The sequence below is a fragment of the Python bivittatus genome, unplaced genomic scaffold (genome assembly GCF_059951505.1).
Source record: "Python bivittatus isolate LINGU-HERP-01145 unplaced genomic scaffold, Pbiv_v1 ctg000080_np1212, whole genome shotgun sequence".
NCBI classification, from domain to species: domain Eukaryota; kingdom Metazoa; phylum Chordata; class Lepidosauria; order Squamata; family Pythonidae; genus Python; species Python bivittatus.
Window position 1 is genome coordinate 78,271,130 of NW_028277035.1, and position 25,210 is coordinate 78,296,339.

Sequence of the window (25,210 nt, forward strand, 5' to 3'; positions counted from 1 at the left end):
TTTGAGGTGGTCAGTAAGCTTGAATGAGTGAGTGAGGGAATGAATGAATGAATTTTTGTTTTCACATATTTATTGTTAATTGTATGCACAATTGAAAACATGCTCTGACATGGGAACAACTTTCCTCCTTCCAAAAATATGAATACAGTGGCACATATTGGTTAGTTATAATAAATGCTTGAGCTATCATAGACTTGGAATGTAAAAGGTGATCTACAAGAATAGTTGGGAATAAACATGGTGCTAATTCAGATGTGATACTAAACTGTGGCTTGCCAGTGCATGAATAATTAATACATGGGTTGCTCTTCAACCCACCTTCCTTGGCCTCTCTCCTTTTACATACCCTTCTCTCCAGTTCACAGAAATTGGATCTTATCCTATGATATCTCACAGGCTTACGTATCTGGTAGTTGTAGTTGCCAATGGCTAGCTGGTTTAAAGTAGAGATGTGAGAGGTCAAACTCAGGGTTTTTCTCAGGCATATTTTTCCTGTTTTTCTGAAAAAAAAATGTTTATATATTGCTATTCATTGTTCTCCAAAGTGCTTTCTATTAAAAAAAAACAGGTGGTTGCTCTACCTGTTGTCCTTAGTTTGGTCTTTATATTTAATCTTAACTGTATTTTTTCACTATGTTCCTTGCTTTTAGATTACTAAAGCTTGCAGATCATTTGCATTTTCCACTATTAGAGTAGTGTCACCATCATAGTGCAGGTTATTGATATTTCTTGATCTAATTCTAAAACTTTGCTCAGTTTTTTTTTTCAGACCAGCTTCCCACAGTATATATTCTGCATATATGTTGAATAAATAAGGGGAGCATAATAGCCTTGCCTTATTCCTTTGCCAAATTAGAGCCAGTTTATTTCTCCATGATCCACCCATACTCTGGTTCCCTGACGTGTGTATAGATTTTGTATGAGGACAGTGTGATGTTCTGGGATTCCTATTTTTCTAAGAATATTTCACACAATTGAAGGCCTCTCTATGATTAGAGAAACACATACTGTATTGATTTCTTTTTGTTACTCTTTGGCTTTTTCAATTATCCAGCATGCACATCTTCTAATATAAGTGGTTCTTGTTGGTAGAGAATATCTTCTGAGATATCTAGGATGTTGACATCTCTACTGTACAGAATTTCAGTATACCCCTTCCCTCTTTGTTTGATCTTCTTTGAATCGGGTACTGTCTGTCCTTTGGGATCCTTTAGCATACCAATTCAAAGTTGGAACCTCCTTCTGAGTTTCAAGATCTTTTGGAAGACTTCCTCCCCCTCTTTTTTTCCCTTATCTGCTCCCATTTCCAATGTCTTTAAAAGATGTTGATGTAACACTGCTTCTTGTCTCTTCTAAAAGCTCTTTGAAATTCTTTGTTAAGTTCCTTCTTGAGATCTTTGCCCCCCCTCCTTTTTTTTTTGCTTTGGCTTCTCTCCTTGACAGTTTCCACTGTCTGTTCTGATATCCAGCTTGGTTTCTTCTGTTTCTTAGTCTTTGACAGTCTCTTTTCACATACATTCTTAGCAACTTCTTTGATTTCATTACACAGTTCCTCTGGTTCCTTATCAGTGAGGTTCAGTCCTTCAAAACAATTCCTAATGCTCTCCTTGAAAATGGTGGATACATACTGAAGATCATATCATGGAAATTAGTTGGCTTTCTTTTTCTGCTTTAAGTTAAATTGGAGCTTGCACATGAGCAATTTGTTATATATTTCATAGTCAGCTGCTGTCCTAACTGAACTCTTCTACCACTTGTACCTTCTAGTAGAGTCAATTTAGATCAGTAAAGGGTGGAATAAAAATGAATATTGGATATACTTTAATTTTTCCCTGAATTTATTTTTTCAAAAAAAGAAAAAGAAAAGAAGCACAAAACAACACAGCAAAGGGGATGCTTCAAAATTTCCAGAAACTTTGCATTTGCAGTTGGCAGACAAAAGTTCATCCATGTGTAATAATCTGTCCTGTTTTTTTTGTGTGTGTGAATCCTTTCAAGTTTGTTGAGATGCAGTCCACTTGCCTGATCTGTTTTATTGATAACTTCAGTTGAAAGGTTTGTTTGTTTGCTTGTTTGTTTTATTTATTTATTTATATATCAAATCTATATAGCCACCCATCTCACAAGAAGTGACTGGGTAGTATACAACAAAGATATAAAACAATAAACATGTCAAAAAAACCCCAATCATTATTAAAAAGTTTAAAAAGCATATGAGACACAAGAGATTAGAATAGCAAGGGAGCCACCTCAAGATCTCACCAGTCCCCTGACACCCCCAGGCCTGATGACAAAAGCCAGGTCTTAGAAATTAAGTAGGGATGGAGCTGACCTCACTTTGGGGGGGAGAATGTTCCATAAGACAGGCGCCATTGGCAGAGAAGGTATGCTTCCTCAGGCCCGCCAAGTGTAATTCCCTAACAGATGGGACCTGCAGCATGCCTCTTCTGCCAGATCTGATGGGAAGGGCAGATGTAATTGGGGAGAGGTGATCCCTCAGGTAACCCAGTTCCATGCCATGAAGGGATTTAAAGGTCAAAATAGCTTGCAGAGCAGAGGTATAAGATGTGCTGTTCTGGAAGCACACACAACTGCCTGCACCATTGCATTTTGCACCAGCTGAAGCTTCTGTGTGCTCTTCAAGGGCAGCCCCATATACATTACAGTGATCCAATTGGGAGGTTGCTAGGCCATGAATGACTTTGAGCAGAGCCCTCCGATCCAGGAATGGGCGCAACTGGTACACAACACGAAGATTCCCTACTTTTGTCCATGTGCTTGGCTCCGTCTGACATTAGTTTTGGAAAAAAAATCATTGTGGAAGCATTATTTTTTAGAACGATAGAGATATATGTTGGTGCTAGCTGAGATTCATCACAGACATAGGTTTATGATGGTATAAAATCAAGACTGCAGTCTTCTTTTCTGTAGTCATATAGATGAATCCAGAATTAAATATTCTGAGAATTTAGAACCATCCAAGAATATTTGAAGAAAAGTACCAAGAATTATAACATTTATAGAAAATGGAGATTATAGAGAGATAAGTTGAAAGTATTCAGGATATGTTTGGTGGTATCCTATTATTTTTTCTCAATTAGTTTGCAGCACTGATTGGGAAAATTGCCTACTACTATTGTTTCATGGGCTTCATCGGATTTCAGAATTGTTCTGCAGCCAAATCTGATGTTTCTACAGCATTGTGATAACATCCAATTCACAGTTTCTTTCTCCAGTAACTCTTAAGTAGAAAACTCCCATAGAGGAAGAACAGGAGCAGTGACACTAACTACGTCCCTAGGATTCGATTGTTGCCAGCCTCCTCATACCGAGACCAGCCTTCTGGTGCAGAAAATCTCATAGAGTTTCTCTGTCTAATACAGAACCCCAGGAAGTATGGGCTCAGCATTGAAAAATCCTCATCTGTCTTTAAGAAAGAAGAGATTCTGCTTCAGAAGTTCACCTTCACATAATGAGTTGGAGAAAATGTCATGAGCTCCCTGTGCTCCCTTGTGCTCCCTGCCTCCTTTGATTTTGCTGTAAATAAGATTCAGAGAAACCTAAGTGATCACTGATTGGATAAGATGAAGCATGTAATTAATCTAAAAAGAACAAAGCCCCAAGAGTGTTTTTGAATTGGGACAGAAAAAAATGCAGCAGGATCTAAGTGAAACAATGGCACCAGTTATTTTCACTACCAGAATATTGCCGTTAACTTATATCAGTGAGTTTATTTTGCAAATATCATGAGATTTTATTGTTCTTATCTCTGCATGTCTTCCTTTGCTTATTGTGATACATTTACTTGTGAAAAATTGGTATTTCAACAGAAACATAAAGCAAAGAGTAAAATATTTTTTTAGCTTCTTGTTTTTTAGCTTCCAGAATTTTGTTTAATTCCATCCTTCCCAATGCACAGCAATCTGCATTTCATCCATGTTTGTATTTATTTTACAGAACACATAAATACCCCATCAATATTTAAAGGATATGCATTATGTTTAAAGATTGAAGTTCTTTGCCTTGCAGACTCGGATGGCAAGTGGCTGAAAGCATGTGTGACACAATTTGCTCCGTTCTCCTAAAATAGTTCTCAAAGCATTTCCAGCAATATATTGCAGTCGATTGAGCTGACGGGGGTTTTGTGTGCCCTGGGGAGGCAGACAACTGAAAACAGACCTCACCAGTTAGAGATAATCAATTGCATATCCATCAAAAACAAGTTTGCTGATTTGCATGTGCCATTTTTGAAACTAAAATCAAAACAACTCACATTTTTGAAGTATAAAACAGGAATATATAGAAAAGGTGGTAAGAATCAGTTGTAAGAATAAGAAAGGTATTTTAAAACACCCTTCCTCCCTCTTCTCCCCCTTCAATGAACAAAATAGCAAGATACATAACAAATTCATAAAATAAATACAAGATGTTATCTGTACCATTTTATAAGTTTTGGTCAGCTAGCAACACAATCTGTTCCATCTCTGGATGTACTTCTTGAGCATTTGATTCGGTTTCTTTTCTATCCTTGCGTCTTGAGATATCACCTTTATCCTTCATTTCTGTAAAAACTATCTTCTTCTTCATCTACGATAGATGCAGAGTCAGAAACTGTCTGCTCTGTCAGCGTGTTGGTTCTAATAAGAATAAGAATATATTAAATTTATATGCCACCCGACTCGCAGTGACTCTGCAAGGCATCACAAAATGATGGATAGTTTTGTAGGTTCAAAAGCTGTCAATGAGCTTTATGTCGCTGCTAAGCCACATTAAACCATCCTTGAACCTTCCTTCCACACGGTATGAAAAGTCATTAAAACTTTCCTAAGAAACTGTTACACTACAAAGATATATTAATACTTTCACATTAATAACTCTTTTTTGGTATGTGTTTTGTATGTGCACAAATGACTTTTGTACATTTTATTTTGTCATTTCAATTTGTCAGCAAGAGGTAAGTTTTCTGAGCAATTTTTGAAAGAATGCATCTTTTGAGGGTGATAAGATTAAAAGAGGTTTCTTGGTGTGAATGCAGTGAACATAAATAATCAGAAATCAAGGCTATGCCATGCATAACACACAACAGGGCATTTTCTGGGGGGCTCCTCTCTTCTGGAACACTTCCCCCAGGCAAGGATAGGTCCCAGTCTGATGGCCTTCTGGAAGCTCATAAAAACTTCTCAAAGGCCTTTTGGACTTGAGTGCTGTAGAGCTCCAAGTGCCAGGAATGTGTGTGTGTGTGTGTGTGTGTGTTTTATTATTGCATTGGCTGTAGGCTGTTTGCTTTTGTACATCATTTAGAGTTGCCTTGATAATTGGTTTATACATTCATAATTTAAAAAGTATTCACGCCTGACTCTTTCCCCTTTCAAAAGAGGCTGTCTCATACAACGTGCAGTAAGCCTTGTTCAGTCCCTAGGCTTCCCTGCTATCCGTCTGTCAAGGGTGGGCCAATATGTATTGCTACCTCTGGCATAATGTCTGATTTTTGATAGGAGTATCAGAAAGGCAGTGCAGCTGGCAGGTAATGGATGCACAAGCTGGATGCAATGGATCCTGCTTTCTTTCCATGCCAAATGAAAGCCGCCTGCTTAATCAGTTTCGGACAGAGCTGATACGTCCCATTGCAGGAGGAGTGATCTGAGAAATGTAGGGCTACCTTTAAAGGCATAGCATCCTGTGGGGCTCCAGCGGTGTTGCAGTAATAGGAGCAGTGGTAGGTTCCATTTTTGTAAGTATTTGATAAGTTTTTACAGCACGCTTTCCTACAGATACAGTGGGGCAAAAAAGTATTTAGTCAGCTACCAATTGTGCAAGTTCTCCCACTTAAAAAGATGAGAGAGGCCTGCAATTTTCATCATAGGTATACCTCAACTATGAGAGACAAAGTGGGGAAAAAAATCCAGAAAATCACATTGTCTGATTTTTAAAGAATTTATTTGCAAATCATGGTGGAAAATAAGTATTTGGTCAATATCAAAAGTTCATCTCAATACTTTGTTATATATCCTTTGTTGGCAATGACAGAGGTCAAACATTTTCTGTAAGTCTTCACAAGGTTTTCACATACTGTTGCTGGTATTTTGGCCCATTCCTCCATGCAGATCTCCTCTAGAGCAGTGATGTTTTGGGGCTGTCGCTGGGCAACACGGACTTTCAACTCCCTCCAAAGGTTTTCCATGAGGTTGAGATCTGGAGACTGGCTAGGCCACTCCAGGACCTTGAAATGCTTCTTACGAAGCCACTCCTTCGTTGCCCGGGTGGTGTGTTTGGGATCATTGTCATGCTGAAAGACCCAGCCACGTTTCATCTTCAATGCCCTTGCTGATGGAAGGAGGTGTTCACTCAAAATCTCACGATACATGGCCCCATTCATTTATTCTTTCCTTTACATGGATCAGTCGTCCTGGTCCCTTTGCAGAAAAACAGCCCCAAAGCATGATGTTTCCACCCCCATGCTTCACAGTAGGTATGGTGTTCTTTGGATGCAACTCAGCATTCTCTCTCCTCCAAACACGACGAGTTGAGTTGAGACCAAAACATTCTACTTTGGTTTCATCTGACCATATGACATTCTCCCAATCCTCTTCTGGATCATCCAAATGCTCTCTAGCAAACTTCAGACAGGCCCGGACATGTACTGGCTTAAGCAGGGGGACACATCTGGCACTGCAGGATTTGAGTCCCTGGCAGCATAGTGTGTTACTGATGGTAGCCTTTGTTACTTTGGTCTCAGCTCTCTGCAGGTCATTCACTAGGTCCCCCCGTGTGGTTCTGGGATTTTTGCTCACTGTTCTTGTGATCATTTTGACCCCACGGGGTGAGATCTTGCGTGGAGCCCCAGATCGAGGGAGATTATCAGTGGTCTTATATGTCTTCCATTTTCTAATTATTACTCCCACAGTTGATTTCTTCACACCAAGCTGCTTGCCTATTGCAGATTCAGTCTTCCCAGCCTGGTGCAGGTCTACAATTTTGTTTCTGGTGTCCTTCAACAGCTCTTTGGTCTTGGCCATAGTGGAGTTTGGAGTGTGACTGTTTGAGGTTGTGGACAGGTGTCTTTTATACTGATAACAAGGTCAAACAGGTGCCATTACTACAGGTAACGAGTGGAGGACAGAGGAGCCTCTTAAAGAAGTAGTTTCAGGTCTGTGAGAGCCAGACATCTTGCTTGTTTGTAGGTGACCAAATACTTATTTTCCACCATGATTTGCAAATAAATTCTTTAAAAATCAGACAATGTGATTTTCTGGATTTTTTTTCTCATTTTGTCTCTCATAGTTGAGGTATACCTATGATGAAAATTACAGGCCTCTCTCATCTTTTTAAGTGGGAGAACTTGCACAATTGGTGGCTGACTAAATACTTTTTTGCCCCACTGTATTTCTTTTCTAATGGAACTCTGTGTAGTTGCCTTGAGATGCCCTGTGGGCAGAATGCTAACCATAAACAGTTTGAAAAAGGAAAGTTGATCAGTTTAAAGAGTTTGAAATGGTTGGGGGTCAAACTAGACGTGAAGCTAAATGTGTATTTAAAAATTACATCCACTTATTCTTGTACTGCTGTGGGAGTGTTTGATTATTCACTGGGATCAAAGTGTATGGAGAAGTGGGCAGACTAGCTCTTTCTGGCTACAATTTATTTTACTTTAAATTTAATTTAGGTACTGCCTGACTCCAAATGACTCTGATGAAAAGAGTCTTCCCTCAGAAATCCCTCACATACATGCACACATCCTGAGTATTACTTCTTCAAGACTATTTAGGACCTCAGTGTGTGTATGTGTGTTGGGATTGTAGCTGGAAAGAGAATAGTCAAAATAGGCTCTCCGTCAAGTGTTAGCTCTATAAAAAAACCCTCTTCTCTGTTCTTAAAATACATTTATCACTTCCTAGCTTGGCTAGGATGAAAATAACCTTTGGGTTATTTTTGAAAAGGATGAAGAAGCTCATGATGCACTTCATATTTTCTTAGTTGGCATTTGGAGGCAGGATGCACAGGTGGTTGTAAGGAACCTGGGAAGCCCACAGCTGAGACCACATCTTTGCCCTGTGTGAATCCGGAAGCCACTGTGGACTCTGGATAGAATTTACTGAAAAACGCAGAAGAGCAACGCTTGCTGTTGTGTTATGTTATTGACCGTTGACTAAATGTGTTGGCTAAATTAAATTGGTTTATATGAGGATTAATAAGGTGCCAAGGCATTATAAAGACATTTTGAGAGATAATGATTGGCACTCAGTATTTCTGCTCCTAGTCTCCTCTTACATAGTAAGGTTGCCAGGATAGTATTTGAACTAATGCTATGCAGAAAAATTGTACTTCTGTTCTACAGTTTTATATTTTATATATTTATTCATGATGCTAATGAAAGTACTGGCATTTAATTTTTGACACAAAGTACAATACAGAAAACCTTACCAAGCGGTACTAGAATTAGTGCCCTCAGTATTTCTTTCCTTCCCGTTCTCATTCAGTTTTCTGAAAAAGAATTTGTTTTGGAAATATTTGTCAAAGGAGAACATTTTGGCTGAACACATCGACCAAAAACTGTTTTCTGTCCAATGTATTGTCGAAGGCTTTCACGGCCGGCATACGATGGCTGGTGTGGGTCTTCCGGGCTGTGTGGCCGTGGTCTTGAAGTCTTGTTTCCTAACGTTTCGCCTGGGCACAGAGAGAACTGCTCCTGTCTGTGCTCCTGCACTCTGAAGATGCCGGTCACAGGTGCTGGTGAAACGTTAGGAAACAACACTTCAACACCACGGCCACGCAGCCCGCAAGACCCACACCAGCCATGTTTTCTGTCCCTTTGTAGAAGTTGGAATTCATGTGAATGAATGTCCAGAAATCCATTGTCAGTTAATGTTCTTTGTTAGATATGGACAGTTTTGGTTACATTGCCATCCAAACCTTCCTTCTCTATCTATGAAGCTGAAACAATAGAAAGAAACTCTCAAAGTTTTCATAAATTTAAGCTCAAATCAAACTAGGCTTTTCCCTCAAGATATTAAGCTGTGTAACCCTCTGCTGAGTATGGTAACTCAGTATGATGATAATATTTTCCCCAACCTCTAAAGGGGATTAGAGATTTGCTAATAACCACAGATTTTGTTTGTTTTTATAAAGACTACTCAAAATGTGTGCCTTGTGTTTATATGGCTAATTGGAATTAACATTAATATGTTTTGGACTACCATTCCCATAAGCCCCAGAGAGAGAGTCTGATGGTTACAGATGCAGGAATTACAGTTCAGAATATATATAAAGTTCCTGATCACTGATTTAAAGAGAAATATGCTATGGGATTTCAGGTCCTTAAGAAAATCCTCATGATTAGTTAAAGTAAAAAGCAAACAAGTAAGTACTATACATAGGAAGAGGCTGGTGTTTGCTTGCTATTTTTCCCAAACCCTGGTCCATTTATGGGCATAATATTTTCAGATCTGTGTATGTAGACTTTACATATTGATTCTAGGAATTCAGAAGATCCCAAGGTCTTTTTCCAACCAGTGATGAATGATTGAACAACCATAGAAAGGTGGGGAAGTTGTGAGAATTTTTTTTTTTTTTTTACTGGTCACTGTAATTTATAGCTCCAGAGTCCTCAAAGACACATTTTTAAACCTAGAAAATTAAGTTCCAGGATAGTTTGGTTCACTCTTTGCACTGAGTTACAATTTTGTTCACTATGTTGCCTTGAATCACCCATAATTTTCTGGGTTGTGTATGCAACACAGTGTACAAGCCATAATGGTGAGGTTCCCAAAACAGAGTACAGCAAGCCCAAATAAACTGCAATATGGCTTAAATGTCTTGTGTACCTGGCCTATAAAATTGGTTTGAAGTGTTTACTGCAGACTCTAGAGGGCTGTATACATCATACAGAATCATGACAGATTGGGGTGCCCCATAAATTCCATAAACAAACAAATGACTGAATAAACAATGTAATTGGCTATAGACCATAATTGTTGGGTTTATATAACTTGCCTAAACTTAATGTGATGTTTTTGTGTTGAAGTCTTAAAGGTCATTTTGTCCTTTCCGAAGTAGATTTCCCTTAACTTGGTATTCAGTTTGATGAAATATGAAAACCCTGGTGTAACTCAGTAGGCTAGATTCCTTTTGTGTGAGAGAGAATGAAGGATTTTTCTTCTTCTTTTCTTCAGCAAGAAGGTTTCCTTTCTCTGGTGCTTATAATGTAAGTTTTAAACACGTATGCATTAGCTCTGTAGAGCTTTTAATACACAGTCAATTTCAAGTGATTTCCAAGGGGTACAGTTAATCAATGACTGTTGTAAGTGGTGGTAGGGTGCATTCATTTATCTTCACTGGTAGTTCATTTATCACAAGGAGTTTGTGTATTGTGAAAAATCCTGATTGAAAGCCTGTCTTCTTTGAAATTCAGCCTGGAAAGCAACTGCTTGATGCTTAGAACTTTTGTAGTCTACAAAGGGAAATAGCAGTAAAGAAGAATGGTTCTCATGTGATTGTTTCTCCCTTTCAATTGGCAGGGTGTTAGACTTTTATGATTGCTTAACATTTGTCACTCTCAAGAATAGTGATAAATAATATATTAAATAAATAGTTGTTTCCTTGATTTCCCAGTGAATTGTATCAAGGCACAGGATACAAATAGTTGAATTATTGGAAGTCTGCATTATAAGTAGCCTTGGGAGTTTAGATTAAAAGATAGTAAGTTTGTGTTCTGTTATTAAATTAATTGTTTTTGCATTCTGTGATGTGTGAATACATCATCTTCTTTATGTAATATAAAAAAGACCTTAATATCTCTTTGACTACAGGAAGTCCCCAGTTGAAGAATGAATTCCATTCCCAAGGTCTGTCCTTAGCTTGAATTTGTATGCAAGTTGGAACAGTATTATTGTATAATACTGTATAAGTAGTTTTGTGTATTTAACTTGAATTTTGCTACAGTAGGCTCTGTTCTTAAGTATGGGTCTTCTGTAAACTGGGGTGGGGGTGGGAAACTACTTTTATAATCATGATGATTGTAATTAGACATCACCAAGCTCATCTCTTACCAAATGCAAAATTATCTGAGTTCTAGGAGGAGAAAGAGTTTGTATACCATTTTCTCCAGATTGTTTTGTTGTTTATTCTCTGTAAGCAGTGATAATAGCAGCCCCAGCAGGGCAAACTGAAGCCAAGCTACTAATCAGCTGGCTTAGGAAGAAGAAGGAAGGAAAAAGAAAAGAGCAACAATTATTTTTCTCATTCCCCCTCTTGACCCTTACTGCTGGTAAGAGAAAAAAATGGGGCAATATTTTTGGACTAGTGGGACCAACAGAATGGATTTGGGGTATGGAGCTTAATGAGGCTAGGGGAAGCAGAACTGGGAATTTTTCTCCAATGGATGCAATACAAACTAGAGATTACCATATTTTTCCGACTATAAGATGATACTTTTTTCTAAAATCCTTACCCTAAAAATTGAAGGGCGTCTTATTCAAGGAAGTCAGCCAAGGAGAGAACCGCACAGTTGCAAAACTGCCCATACTTTGTTTCTGCAGAGAGGCTTCCTCCTATTGCTAGCCTCCAATCACGAGTGAAATAGCTTGTCTCCCAAACAGACTTCCTCCAATCACGAGCCTGATGTAACTGATGTCAGCTGATGCTGAACAAACCAATTAGAGGAAGGCTGATTGCAGAGACAAGCTATCTGCAGTTTCACTCGTGCTTGAATGTAATCAGTTAAGCAAAAGAACCTGGAAATAGAGCTGCAGAGAGACGGTTTGGGCCTCCTCCCACCAAGTGTATCAGGTAAATGTTAATTAATTACTAAATAAAAATGTGTTCTGCACTATCTTTAAAATATTGATTTCTTAATTTTGGGTTGGAAAAGTGGGGGTCGTCTTGTACATGGGGGCGTCTTATTGACGGAAAAATACGGTAATTCAGGCCAATAAAAGTGCATTTATCTTGCTGGAAAGGTTTTTTTAATAAGCTTCCTTCCCTTCACCTCTCCAAAAGTGGTATCTGAGCCCAAGTGTAGATTCGTTTGCCATTATCTTTAATATTCTTAGTCTACGTAGTGAGAACAGCTAGGTTCTGTGGCAGTTTTTTAATTGCTGCACTATGGAGGGACGTGAGACAGCAGACTAATTTAGATGTAACATTTATGGTTTGTTAAAGCACGGGAATGAGAGGTAGGCCCCTGCTGCCTTTTTTCTCCTTTCCCTTGCTGTTCTCCAGGCTCTGCATGCAGAGTTTAGCATTTCATACTTAATTTAAATCCAAGGGTTTGTTTTTTTTTAATGTTTTCAAAACAGGGATAAAATAGGTTTAATCATCATTGGCTTAATCATCATTAATGATGATTTAACTCATCACAGCATTATTTAATTTATAGGGTAATAAACTGTTATTAAAACCAGAGTTACCTGATTTGTATCTAATTAAGAACTCAAGAAATTAATGTGACAAAGCTGGAACAAAAATGTAGGAGGAATTGTCAAAGGAGTATGGAGGTCTGTCTTGCTAAAGTGTTATTTAGGATAAAGGTACACAATTTGAGGACCTAGAACTGTACACAACCCCAAAAAGACTTGTGCAGTGGACCTCAGAGCCCTCTCCAAAATGCCAAATTGAGAAAGAAGGAGAAAATATTAACTACACAGTAAGTAAATGATATTAACTGCATTTAATTAAATATAAGTTTAATGTATATTGTCAAACTAAACTTTAATTTATATTAAATCAACTCTAGTATTTCTTTAAGCTCCATTTTATGTCTCGTCCTCTTTTTGAAGTGTGGTTCCCCAGCATCTCAGCCAAACCCCAACTGCAGCCCTCGCCCTGAAAAAGTTGTCGTTATGACTCTGTCCCAGTTGACCCAATAAAATCCACTCTATTGGTGTTACTTGAAGCAACTTCCATTCAGCTCCTTTGGGTGGCTCACTGAGAACCACACTCCACATTCTGTGGCTGCATGAGAAGGAGACTAATGCCCTCTCCCTCACCGCAGTGGAGATATCAGCCGTTGGGTTCCTTTCCCACCCACCTCGGTCTTTATCTTTTTAAAACAAGAAGCAGACACATTTTGGTAGCTTGGTCTCTTTTGCGAATGTGGATATTAAAATTAAAAACCTTGGGAATGAATCTAATGCAACAGCCTATGAATTTTCTATTTTGTCTATGCATGTGAAAGTGAGAAAAAGAGATACATATTTCTAGAAATGATATCCTTCTGCTTTATTCTGTATCATATACAAGAATGCATCTTTCTTGAATGTCACAGAAGAATAGCTTGCATCCTGTTCCATATTACCTTCTAATTCAGTATTTTTACTTACCTTGCATTCGGTTTGCTGATGAAGTAATGTATTTTTTGCACGTGCTATGTAATGTACGTTTTCAGCTGTTGTATAATGCATTGTTTTAGAGTGAAGCAGCTAAGGAGATGGCTAGAATTTTCAGAGCACATTCTGCAATTAAGTAACCTTAAGGTGCTTAATTAGGTCTATAAAGAGAATATAAATACTGCAATTACCTTGAAAAATATTTAGGTAATGGCACCAGTTATAAAATTCAACAACTATTATTCAAAGACCTTCGTAAGCAGTGATGCACTCAGCAGCCTTTATGTTGCTGTAAAGTTGACATGTCTGAAGTATTGTTGTGCAATCTCTTATATGTGGGACTGCTCCTATGTGTTCCATAGGCATTTTTTGGTTATTTCATCGGTCTCTGTTCAGGGCACTCTGAACCTAGGAAACAGCTGGTGTGGAAAGATTTTTACCATCATGCTGTATTTGCTTTTATGATCAGAAGAACTTCTATCCATTTTTTAGAACATGCACAGACACTTAACTAAATGACTAAAACATGCTTAAATTCCCAAGAAAGTGGTAGGTCCATTAAATTTGTTTGCAAGCTCAAAATTGGGCCTTCTGAGTATCCTAATACAGGCTGGGGTTTTAGGCCATCTGTAGCATTGTTTGTCAGGCACCATGTACACGTCGTTGTTATGGATTCAATGATTACTGTTAGGCCAGGTGCAGATGAGAGATACTGTATTTGATAACTCATCTCCCCTTCGTTGGATGACTGGAATGTGTCAGTCAAACCACAGCCAACAGGATTACAAGTGCCACAGACTGTCCTTGTCTGGTGAGCAGTTTCTCTTTTGCAAGGAATCAAGTCTGAAAGAAGGCAGGGTGAGAAGAAAATCTTCTGTGGAGACCCTGGGAGCGTTGAGAATTACCTTTTACCTGCTGTATTGGTGAATTTGTAGCCTGGAGTGAAAGAATATCCAAGGATTTTAACTACCATAATAATATAGGGAAGTAGGAGGACGTCTAGCAAGGCTGAGATCAGGAAGGAGTGTTTGATGGAGATCCAGATGATGTGAGATAACCACGCTCACCCTAGATCTATCCGTAATCACAAACCATTCTGAAGGCATATCTGGCATCTGCGTGTACATTAGCAATTTTGCCAGAGGCCACTTTATTTTCTCTTTTTCTTTATAGATATTTAAAAACATAATCACAAAAAAAGGACAGTAAGTGAAAAAATAGAAAAGATATTCTAGACATACATTTCTTATTCAGTTGTGTGTGCCTTCTGGTCCTGCAGGGTCTTCTAGAATCCTGACTATTTAGAGTTGACTATTACATCATAAAATGCTTTAAACAATGTTTTGCAAAACAAAAACAAGTTCCTTTTACCACCTTATCATCTATTGGCCCCAAACATACCTTTCCCCCCCCCCCCCCAGGAAAGGATAAATTATAGCTGGATTTTGTTCTAACTCATATTTATCCCATAAGGATCTGCTCACAATGAAATATCCAGATGTGCTCCAAGCAGGATTTATGAGGGAATTCTACATAAAGAATTTTCATCTCTAGCTAGCCATGAGGATGGAACCCTAAGGCCCAGACTTGTACATATTTCAACTTAATAAGCTGAAATGTGTATACTTAAGTGGTCCAGAAAGTATGTCACACTGACAACATTTGAGGCTTAAAATCTAACCGTCTGGTGTAAATTTCTGAAATCATTCTTTAATTACTTTTTACTGTCTATTCATTGCAAAAAGGTTCAAGTTGTTTTTAGTAGCCAATTTGGTTAATTTAACTTCTGTGGGAGTGAACAGCTACTACTGCCTACAAAACCATATGTGTCTTATAGTCAGGATGGGAGGCTTTTAATATAATTAAAATGCATGCAGATGGGAGCTGGAGCTGGTAGTTTTTGATATAAGGCTTTAATATTGTATAAAAGCATTATATATGTGCAAAGAAGTGCACAATATTTCTGTAATGCAAAATAGTTCAATAATAATCAATTTTAGAGTCTTCTGTTTAACTTCAATATATTAATGTTATAAATAATCTTGGTTTAACTGTTTTGTTCCAAATGGTGGGTTCCAGCCATCCTGATGAACAGCAGTTTAGCTGCAAAAGAAGTTAGTCCATTCCTTCATAAGGAGGATGCATTTCACAAGAAACATAATGTAATTTTAAAAATTTCTGAGGAGTCCTGTAGTTCTTTAGCTCGACTTCTTATCGTTATTTGCCTATACTTACTTGATTGTCAGAAGTTCATGGTGGTAGAGTGGATACCTGGCTATATGGTTAATTCTCGTTATTCGCAGATTCCATATGTGCAAATTCGCCCACTTGCTAAAATTTATTTGTCACCACAAAATCACTATTCACAATGCTTTTGCAGTTATTTGCTGACATGCAGAACGGTGAAAAACCTGAGTCACCTGATGTGATATTCCCAGCTGAGGTTTCAGTATTCGCTAATTCAGTGTTCATGGCGATTTTATAGAACGTAACCACCACGAATAACAAGAATTGACTGTAGCTGAGCCTTAGGAAAGTTAAGGGGTGAATAATTTATTTATTTATTTTTATTTTATTTATTTAAATGATTTATATGGCACCCATCTCACAACAGTAACTTGGTGAATAAGCAGCTGAGATGACAATGAGCTTTCCACTTCAGTCAGGCTTATATAAGGCTGGGATGAGCTATCTGAGTTCAAAAAACCTAAGTTTTCTGGCCTCTGGAACTGCCTTTGACCACTATTTCTAGAAATAAAACACAATTTCTCAGTACAGTAGTATATCTATAGGGTGAGCCTTAACATAAAGTTCATGTAGTTTAAAAAGCAGAAAACTCTTCCCTCCCAGAATTTTCGTTAAAGAAAACCGGGGGAGTGGGGGGGACGAAACATCTTGGCTTTGTATGTATGTGTATGCCACCTATTTTGTAACAGCCCCCAACTGCTATTGCTTGTACATCCTGGCCCCCCAAAGTTGCCCACCCCAAATGCTGAATGTTTTCCTTAATATAGATTAGGTTGAGTTTATCTCCAAGTGAATCAAACAACGATTAGGTGGAGTATCTCCCATTCAGAGCTGTACCTGTCAGGTCATAACAGAAGGATTTATGGAGTTGGGCAACCTGATAAATTTGAGAAATAAATTAATATGTTAGTTGCTGCTCTTATTTTGGCTCAGAGTTGACAGAGATGGAGTTTACTGGCTACACATGCCAAGCAATTACAGAGTATGAAATAGGATAATGTTTAGATAGCAGTATACAGTATGTAAATAGTGTGCAACTCACAGGACACAGTATTGTACCTACTCTGTGGTGCTGTTAGTGTTGAAAACGTCATCTGTCTGCTTTCATTGTCAAACAGGTTCTAGCAATGCTTAACAGGATGGTAAATTCACTGTTAAAGTAAGGGTAATTAGATAGCCCCTTTGAGGAATGCTGTGACAAGTTTTCAAGGCAACTTAAGTCAATCATATTACCTGGAATATTGATAATGTTCCAGTGTCTGGTGCACCATCCAGTTTCGTTTTAAGGGTTCGGTTTCAGTTGAAACACCCTAAGAATTCAGATGAAGTTCTTGAAGGGATCGGGCCAGCAAATGAATTCATGAAACAGGTAATCTTTGACCTAACTATCTATAGGAAGACGAGAGAAGATTTAGCAGGATCCAAGTGCTAGCATTTTATGACTGATAAGAGTTTCAGCTGAGATTCCCTAACTAGTACATATGTGGATACTTACCAATAGCTGTGGGAAATGTCTGATTTTCTATATAGTACTGTTGTCCCAGCTTTTTAAAAATACATTTTATTTGCAATCTATTTGGCTTCGGTGTAAATTTTCAAAGCTCTATTTTTCTTACTGCTTTGGAGTTCCATGAAATGTTTAAACTGAAGTGACAACTGAAGGAAATGTAATGGGCAAACATATATATTGTTTGATTATGTGCCATCAAGTTGTGGCGACTCTTAGTGGTCACATAAAAAGGTTTTATGCAAGAGGATCTGTTCCCACCTTGGTCCTTCAGGTCTTCCAATAGTAGCCTCACCACCATTGCAACTGAGTCCATCCACCTTGCTGCTGGTTCTCCTTTTCTCTCCCTTTCCATCTTTCCCAGCATAAGAGCCTTCTCCAGAGAACTAGGTCAGGAAACTAGGTCAGGGTGAAATTCCATTACCGTTCAAATGAGAAAATTGTGATTATTTTATTTTATTATTCCATTCCATTCCATTTTCATTTTTATTTAATTTCAGTACAAATGTTTATATACCAAGGATTCAGAATGGTACAAAATTCCGTTGGTAATAGTAGTATTTCTTTGCAGAACCATAAATGTTATTGCAACGTAATCAACAACTTGATACTGTCATTTTTGTGATTCAGAAGTGTGGAAAAAGAAAGCTGGGAATGTTCAGTGAATTTTATTTAAATGCGCAATTAAGTTGGAAGATGGATGGTATAAAATACTAATAAAAGTATCATCATACACAGGTGTCATTTTAATGTCTTTTTAGATTTTAGAATGTTTTTTTGTATACAGATTCAAGATAGTGCACTTCCTGCAAAATAATAATTTTAAATTTCAATCATTTTTCTGCTGGGTTTATCTGTAGTTGCAGTAAGTCTCAATAGCAGTGTTGACTGTTGCATAATTGTTCATAATTAATATTGTGATTTTTTTCTTTCTCCATTTCATTTCTTAGGGTATTCAGTTAACCCATAAACGATGGCTAAACCTGCAGGAATACCAGAGTAAGAAACTGATGGCTGATCATGGGGTTACAGTTCAGAAATTCTTCGTGGCTGACACTGCAAATGATGCTGTTGAGGCTGCTAAGAGATTAAGTAAGTTGGTTAATCATAGAATGAAGTCTTCTCTGGCTATTAAGCAGCCTGAAAATTAATTTACATTCCAGTAAATAAATATATATAGTTACTTGTGATCTTCAAAGTTGGAGCACATTTATTCTGGAGAGCAGAAATGTATGAAGAAAATGAACATGAATTCATTTATACTTTGAATCTCTTTGGATTTTTATCCCGTACAGTCCCAGAGATTCTGAATGGTTATAATAAATCTACAGTTATATAATTGATCCTGTGGTATTGTAGATATTATGGCTTTCCAGGATTTAATTTAATTTCTTTGGAAACATTTTTTTAATAATAAACATGGATAATGAGTACCAATAGAATTGTAACCAAAATGGAAAATAACACTATATTTGGGAGAACTGAGAAATTTGCAGAAGTCCTGCAATTGCAGCAGAAATAAATGCAATGAAAAAATAACGCAAAAAATATTTTGAGAAAAACACACCACAAAGGACCTCTCGCTACAAAAAGTGTTCACTATGATTTTATTTATTTATATGGTGTGATTTGTATAGCTGCCTATCTTAGTGACAAGTGACTCTGGGTAACTGATAAGGATTAAAGCAGAAACAAACCTACAAAATCAACCCTGAGTGCCCAGAGATAAACAGTAACTCCAGATACATTGATAACAGTGGAGCTCATCTACTCAGCTGATCCAAAGGTCCGGGGAAACAGCCAAGTCTTCAGTGCCTTGCGAAAGGCTAATAGGGTTGGGGGCACCTCAATCCCCAGGGGGATGCTGTTCCACAGGGCAGGTGCTGCCACTGAGAAGGCGTGACTCCAGGATCTCACAAGATGGCATTGTTTGATAGATGGGACCCAGAGCACGCCCGCTTTGCTAGATCTGCTGGGGCAAACCGAAACAGTAGGAGAAAGGCAGTCCTGCAAGTACCTTGGCCCCATGCCATGGAGGGCTTTATATGTGATGACCAGCATCTTGAATTGCACCTGGAAACCTACTGGAGCCAGTGCAGCTCAGAGAGCAGCAATGTTACGTGAGTGGAACGAGAAACACCAAAAACTGCCTGTGGTGCTGCATTCTGGACCAGCTGCAGCTTCTGAATGCTCTTCAAGGGCAGCCCTATATAGAGTGCAGTATCATAATCCAGTTAGGAGGTGATCAGTACTCAATATTGTTTACTATGTAAAGGGGAAAAAAACCCAGAAAATGGTGGATAAAGAAATGGAACAGAATTATGCAGAAGCTCAGCTACAATGATTCTATGCACATGCATATGTTACATATGTAAATATACACCCATACCGATTAATTCATACGTGTGCCCATGCATACCCAAATGCACACAAATAGTCTAGGGGAGAACAACAGCAGAAAGCAACTGTAATGGAGGAGCTTAAATCACTTCTCATGTGATTGTCTGAGTCACACTGCTTATTTTACAGTAAAAATCAAAGAGTCAGCTATACCATTTGCATTTAATGTAATGCGTAGTTTGACATGTTATGCATGCTTAACTGTGAGAAATAGATATTCTAAATTAGTGATCTAGGTTCTCATACACAAACTTACTCTTCCATATCTGAAAGTTGTTTTACTAGTCATTCTTCAAATTACAGTGATAAAAGGTAGAATAATATCATATGTGCCACTTCAGCAGATTAAATGAGAATGCTCTTGTGTGAGGCTCTGAACCTTACATGTTTAATCTCTCGCTTTTCTTCTCTCATCAGTTCCCTTTAATGACTGCTGAGCTCAGAGAAGCTCTTGTAGCGTGCCCACTGATTGCTTTCAACTTGAGATACGATACGACTTAATAAGTAAAGGAGTTATAAATAGGACAGAAAAGAAAACCAATCATATATTCAGTGGGGCACAAAAGTATTTAGTCAGCCACCAATTGGGCAAGTTCTCCCACTTAAAAAGATGAGAGAGGCCTGTAATTTTCATCATAGGTATACCTCAACTATGAGAGACAAAATGGGGGAAAAAATCCAGAAAATCACACTGTCTGATTTTTAAAGAATTTATTTGCAAATCATGGTGGAAAATAAGTATTTGGTCAATATCAAAAGTTCATCTCAATACTTTGTTATATATCCTTTGTTGGCAATGACAGAGGTCAAACGTTTTCTGTAAGTCTTCACAAGGTTTTCACACACTGTTGCTGGTATTTTGGCCCATTCCTCCATGCAGATCTCCTCTAGAGCAGTGATGTTTTGGGGCTGTCGCTGGGCAACACGGACACATCTGGCACTGCAGGATTTGAGTCCCTGGCAGCGTAGTGTGTTACTGATGGTAGCCTTTGTTACTTTGGTCCCAGCTCTCTGCAGATCATTCACTAGGTCCCCCCATGTGGTTCTGGGATTTTTGCTCACCGTTCTTGTGATCATTTTGACCCCACAGGGTGAGATCTTGCATGTAGCCCCAGATCAAGGGAGATTATCAGTTGTCTTGTATGTCTTCCATTTTCTAATTATTGCTCTCACAGTTGATTTCTTCACACCAAGCTACTTGCCTATTGCAGATTCAGTCTTCCCAGCCTGGTGCAGGTCTACAATTTTGTTTCTGGTGTCCTTCGACAGCTCTTTGGTCTTGGCCATAGTGGAGTTTGGAGTGTGAATGTTTGAGGTTGTGGACAGGTGTCTTTTATACTGACAACAAGGTCAAACAGGTGCCATTACTACAGGTAACGAGTGGAAGACAGAGGAGCCTCTTAAAGAAGTAGTTACAGGTCTGTGAGAGCCAGACATCTTGCTTGTTTGTAGGTGCCCAAATACTTATTTTCCACCATGATTTGCAAATAAATTCTTTAAAAATCAGACAATGTGATTTTCTGGATTTTTTTCCCCATTTTGTCTCTCATAGTTGAGGTATACCTATGATGAAAATTACAGGCCTCTCTCATCTTTTTAAGTGGGAGAACTTATACAATTGGTGGCTGACTAAATACTTTTTTGCCCCACTGTACCTGTTATAATAAAAAAGGATGAATCTGTGGATTGAGTAACGTTCTTACAGTTTGACATTTCATGGTTTATTAATGATATTGTCATTGATTATGGTTATGATTACAAGAGTGTATACACACACACACACACACACAAAATACACTCATACACGCACACACATATGCAAGTATACGTGTTGCTTTAGAGAAAAAAAAAGTAGGCAAATGATGGCATATTATGGTTTAGAGAGGTTCAGTGTGAAAGGTGCCCACAGGTAGGTTCTGACCCCTCTGTTCTTCCTATGTCATACCCTCATCATCCGCCTGTTACTTGTTCTGCTTTGCATGGGACAGCTGGGGCTGCAGCAAAGGCTGGGTGGGAGTTTGCAAGTCCTTCTTAGAAGATGCTCTATTCTACTCACAATTATTAACTTTCAAGCCAAGGTTGGTAAATCATATGATAGTGAACATAAATGTGTACAGTACAATTCATTGATTGAACTTAATTGTTTCATGTATTTCATTTCCGAATGCACATCCCCATCAGCTGCAGTGAGATTATTGTTCATATTATTTAAGATAATCAAATACACAATAGATGGTTTAAAATTCTTCATTTTTTACTGTAAAGAGAGTTAAAGGGGCTAATGAATTGCTGCCTTTCTTGACTAAGTTAGCAGAGTCCTTTCAGTTGAATTATATAATGGGATGAAGCTTCAAACTTAGTCTAAAGAGCATATTGCAAAATTGTTAAATAGCTGTCTACTTAGTCCATTGAATCAACATATTTTTATATCTTATTTCCAAATAGTTGGTATCCTTATTATTTGGCCCACTGTAGAACACAATGCCATGAGCATACAGTATTACATAAATAGCAGCCACCCTACCCTTCATCAACCCCTGAACTTCGAATAAAATTTGATGTATTCTTTGATATGTATTGTTACATCTGGATTGTACATGTATCAAATTGTCAGTATAGTTATTGGTTTCTAGCTTCCAGAAGGGAAGAAAGGCAAATTCTAAATAATAAAGTACTCACAGAAATTGAATGTTAACAGTATTCATGAATATTGTGGAAAAAGATGGAAGGAAATGTTTAGGATTTTAAAGCTGACCTTTGTACTATTAAGACTGGAGTTGTCAACTTACAGGATGAACTGTTGGAAGTTAACTATAATACCCATGCAGAAATACGTATTTTCCTATAGAGGCCAATATAGTTGAATTATATTGAATATAGTATGCAATATATTGAATATAGTTTGCATACACAAATTTTTATATATATATATATCAATGAGGAACTTCCAAAATCAAACCTGGAGTTAATTAAAAGGATGGCAGCATTTGCATAGCCCCAAATGAGAATTTTTCCCATTAAGTTAATTCCAGTCAATAGATAATAAATTTGCAGTAACAAAACCTTTCCAAATCATCACTTTATGGCAAGCTTTGCATTATTTATGCCTTGTATCTTGTCATCATCTTTTTCTTATGCTGTTTTTACTCTTGACAATACTGGCTTCTGGAGCCTTTGTTAATTCAGATGAGAGAAAGCGTCACATTGTCACTGGATCTCAAGAGGTTTACTGCAGGTGTATAGTTTTCAGTCTTTTAAGTTGAAGAGGTGGGGAGTGTACCTTGTTTTTATCTTTATTCTTGGATGTTCATGCTCCGCTCATTTTTAATGTTTTATTTTCCCCAACTCTTTGTATTCTCATTGTATACTTACCAGCTAACTAATAGCTCGTTTTAAAACAGAGTTTCAAATGTCTTTCTAGTTTCAGCTGATACAATTCTGTGCCATAGCATTAAGAAGGGACTAATGGGAAAAATCAAACAGGAAAGTGAAACATACTAATCTGAAAAGCGTAAGAGTATTATGACATTCCTTATCTTCTCATGTTGGTTTAGTGACACAACTGTAAAACAGTTCTGTTGAAAACGCCTATCAGTTTGGTGGATAATAATTGGATAGTAATTAAATACAGGTAGTCCTCGCTTAATGACCATTAGTTTAGCAACTGTTTGAAGTTACAGCGGCGCTAAAAATGTGACTTGTGACCAGTGCCTGAAGTTACAGCCATCACAGCACCCCAGTGGTCACGTGATCGCAATTCAGGTACTTGGCAACCAGCTCATACTTATGATGGTTGCAGTCCCGGGGTCACACAGTCGCCATTTGCAACCTTCCCAGTGGTCTTCTGGCAAACAAAATCAGTGGGGAACCACGTGATTTACTTAATGACTACATGATTCGCTTAATGAACACTGCAAAAAAGGTTGTTAAAATCAGGTCTGGTCACATGATGATTTGCTTAGCAACCACATTGCTTAGTGACCTAAATTTTGGACCCAATTGTGGATGTTAAGCAAGGACTATTTGTAATAACACTTTAGATAGTAATTGAAGTCAGTGACAATATTATAATGCCCTGTTTAATACATTTCTTAATGAATGGTTTTAAACACCAAAAACTCACTAAAATTATAAAAGGGGAAAAAGCATAAAATTATTTATAAACAAATTTAGTGGATCTGGTTATTTTTTCCATCAGATGAAGCATAATAGATGCCTAGAAAATGCTTGTCTTTAAAGAGGGTTTAGTAAAAGATTGAACTCAGAGGATGTTTGGGTTAAACAACTCTCCGATGAAGCTAATGTACAAAAAGCATTGCTGATGAGTCAATATTAAGTAATTATATGTTCCAAGTCAAGAGGCTGTAAAAAAGCACTTGTTGTACATTCTAGAAAGTTATCTATTATGATTAATCTCCTTAATGAGGGAGCTCAGAAAAATATAGGAAATTCACCTTTTTATATCTGTTTTTAACATGGAATAATAAACCAAGGTATTTGAGGACCTGTTTCTGAAAGTGATCTGTGGACAATCAAAATAATTTTTTAATATTTTCATGGACTGTATTGTTAGATATGAGACAAAAAAGAGAGAACAGATGGGATGAATGTAACAATCTAAAAATATCAGCATCAGTTAAGTAAGTACCACTCATTCTAAATAAACACAACCACATTTGTTAGTTGAATATGCTTTCACTGTTGCTAAATTTTGGTAACTGTTTTCTGCAAACAGAACAAGATCACTTTTCCTTTTTTCACTTCATCTTGCTGAGCCCAGCCCTTTCTCTGGCTAGGGCTGCCTTCAAATATTTCCTTGTGGCATGGGAACATATTTCAGATTCTCTTTTTCTTAGCCCCTCTTCTTAAATCTTATATGGAGCTTCTTTGTGAGTGAACTTTTAAGTTTGTTTAAACCAGAGACTAGCACACCTCCAGTGAAGAAAACATTGATTTATTGATCAGCACTGGAGGCAAAGATAAATTAAAAAAGGGGAGGAGGGGGGCTTGCAGGCCCTCTTTGTAGATGTATGCAAATTTTGGTTACAACAGCAACATATTTGATTGGCTATAGCATTTCATCTATCTATATGAGGTCAGTGAGGCAATTAGGGCATAACTATGAGTTCATAGAGGGTTTGAAAGAACAAAGAGGTAGTATTTCATGAACTCCGTCCCTTTCTAGGGAGTTACTATATCTTATACTGTCCTTGTTTTCCAGAACTCTGTTTGCCTTCTAGTGTCTTTTCCCAGCCTATCAGCATTCCTTGGTCTTCTAAATGTTTTATGGTTGAGCTGACAGTTTAGTTTCCTTGGGAAAGTGTATTTGGGGAGGAGGTAATTTTACTTGCCTAATTTGATGTCATATTTTCTCCTTCAGTTGAGGGTTGATTTATTGCTAAGTTAGCCCTTTATTTTGGGGGGGAAGATGTATTTGTGTTAGGAGCATTTTCCCAAAATTCCCCTTCAAGTGCAAATGCTACCATTTATTTGTAAGTATAGGTGCAGTGATGTGCTGGGCTGGGCTGAAAACATATAGAGTTGTAAGTTGGTAGTAAAAGAGGAGACATTCCTTGTATGCTTCCCCAAAGAAGCACTCCCTGTACGATGAAAGCATTTTTTAACCACCACTGAGGGATTCTCTGAACTCTGGATAAAGCCCTTGCCAGTCCAAAAGTAGAGCTGCTATGCTTTGTGCTTTGGCTGTTCACATTGCCAAGCTTCATCCCCTTAA

At 37.9% G+C, this 25,210-nt stretch overlaps 1 protein-coding gene across 1 annotated transcript in view; it reads left to right on the forward strand.

The window, feature by feature from the left end:
- The window catches only part of SUCLG2 (succinate-CoA ligase GDP-forming subunit beta), a 224,439-nt gene that overhangs the window by 40,199 nt on the left and 159,030 nt on the right, over positions 1-25,210 (forward strand). Inside the window, exon 2 of the mRNA XM_088134364.1 lies at positions 18,027-18,168. Within this exon, the coding sequence (XP_087990490.1) occupies positions 18,027-18,168 (142 nt within the window). The remainder of the gene's footprint in view (positions 1-18,026; positions 18,169-25,210) is intronic.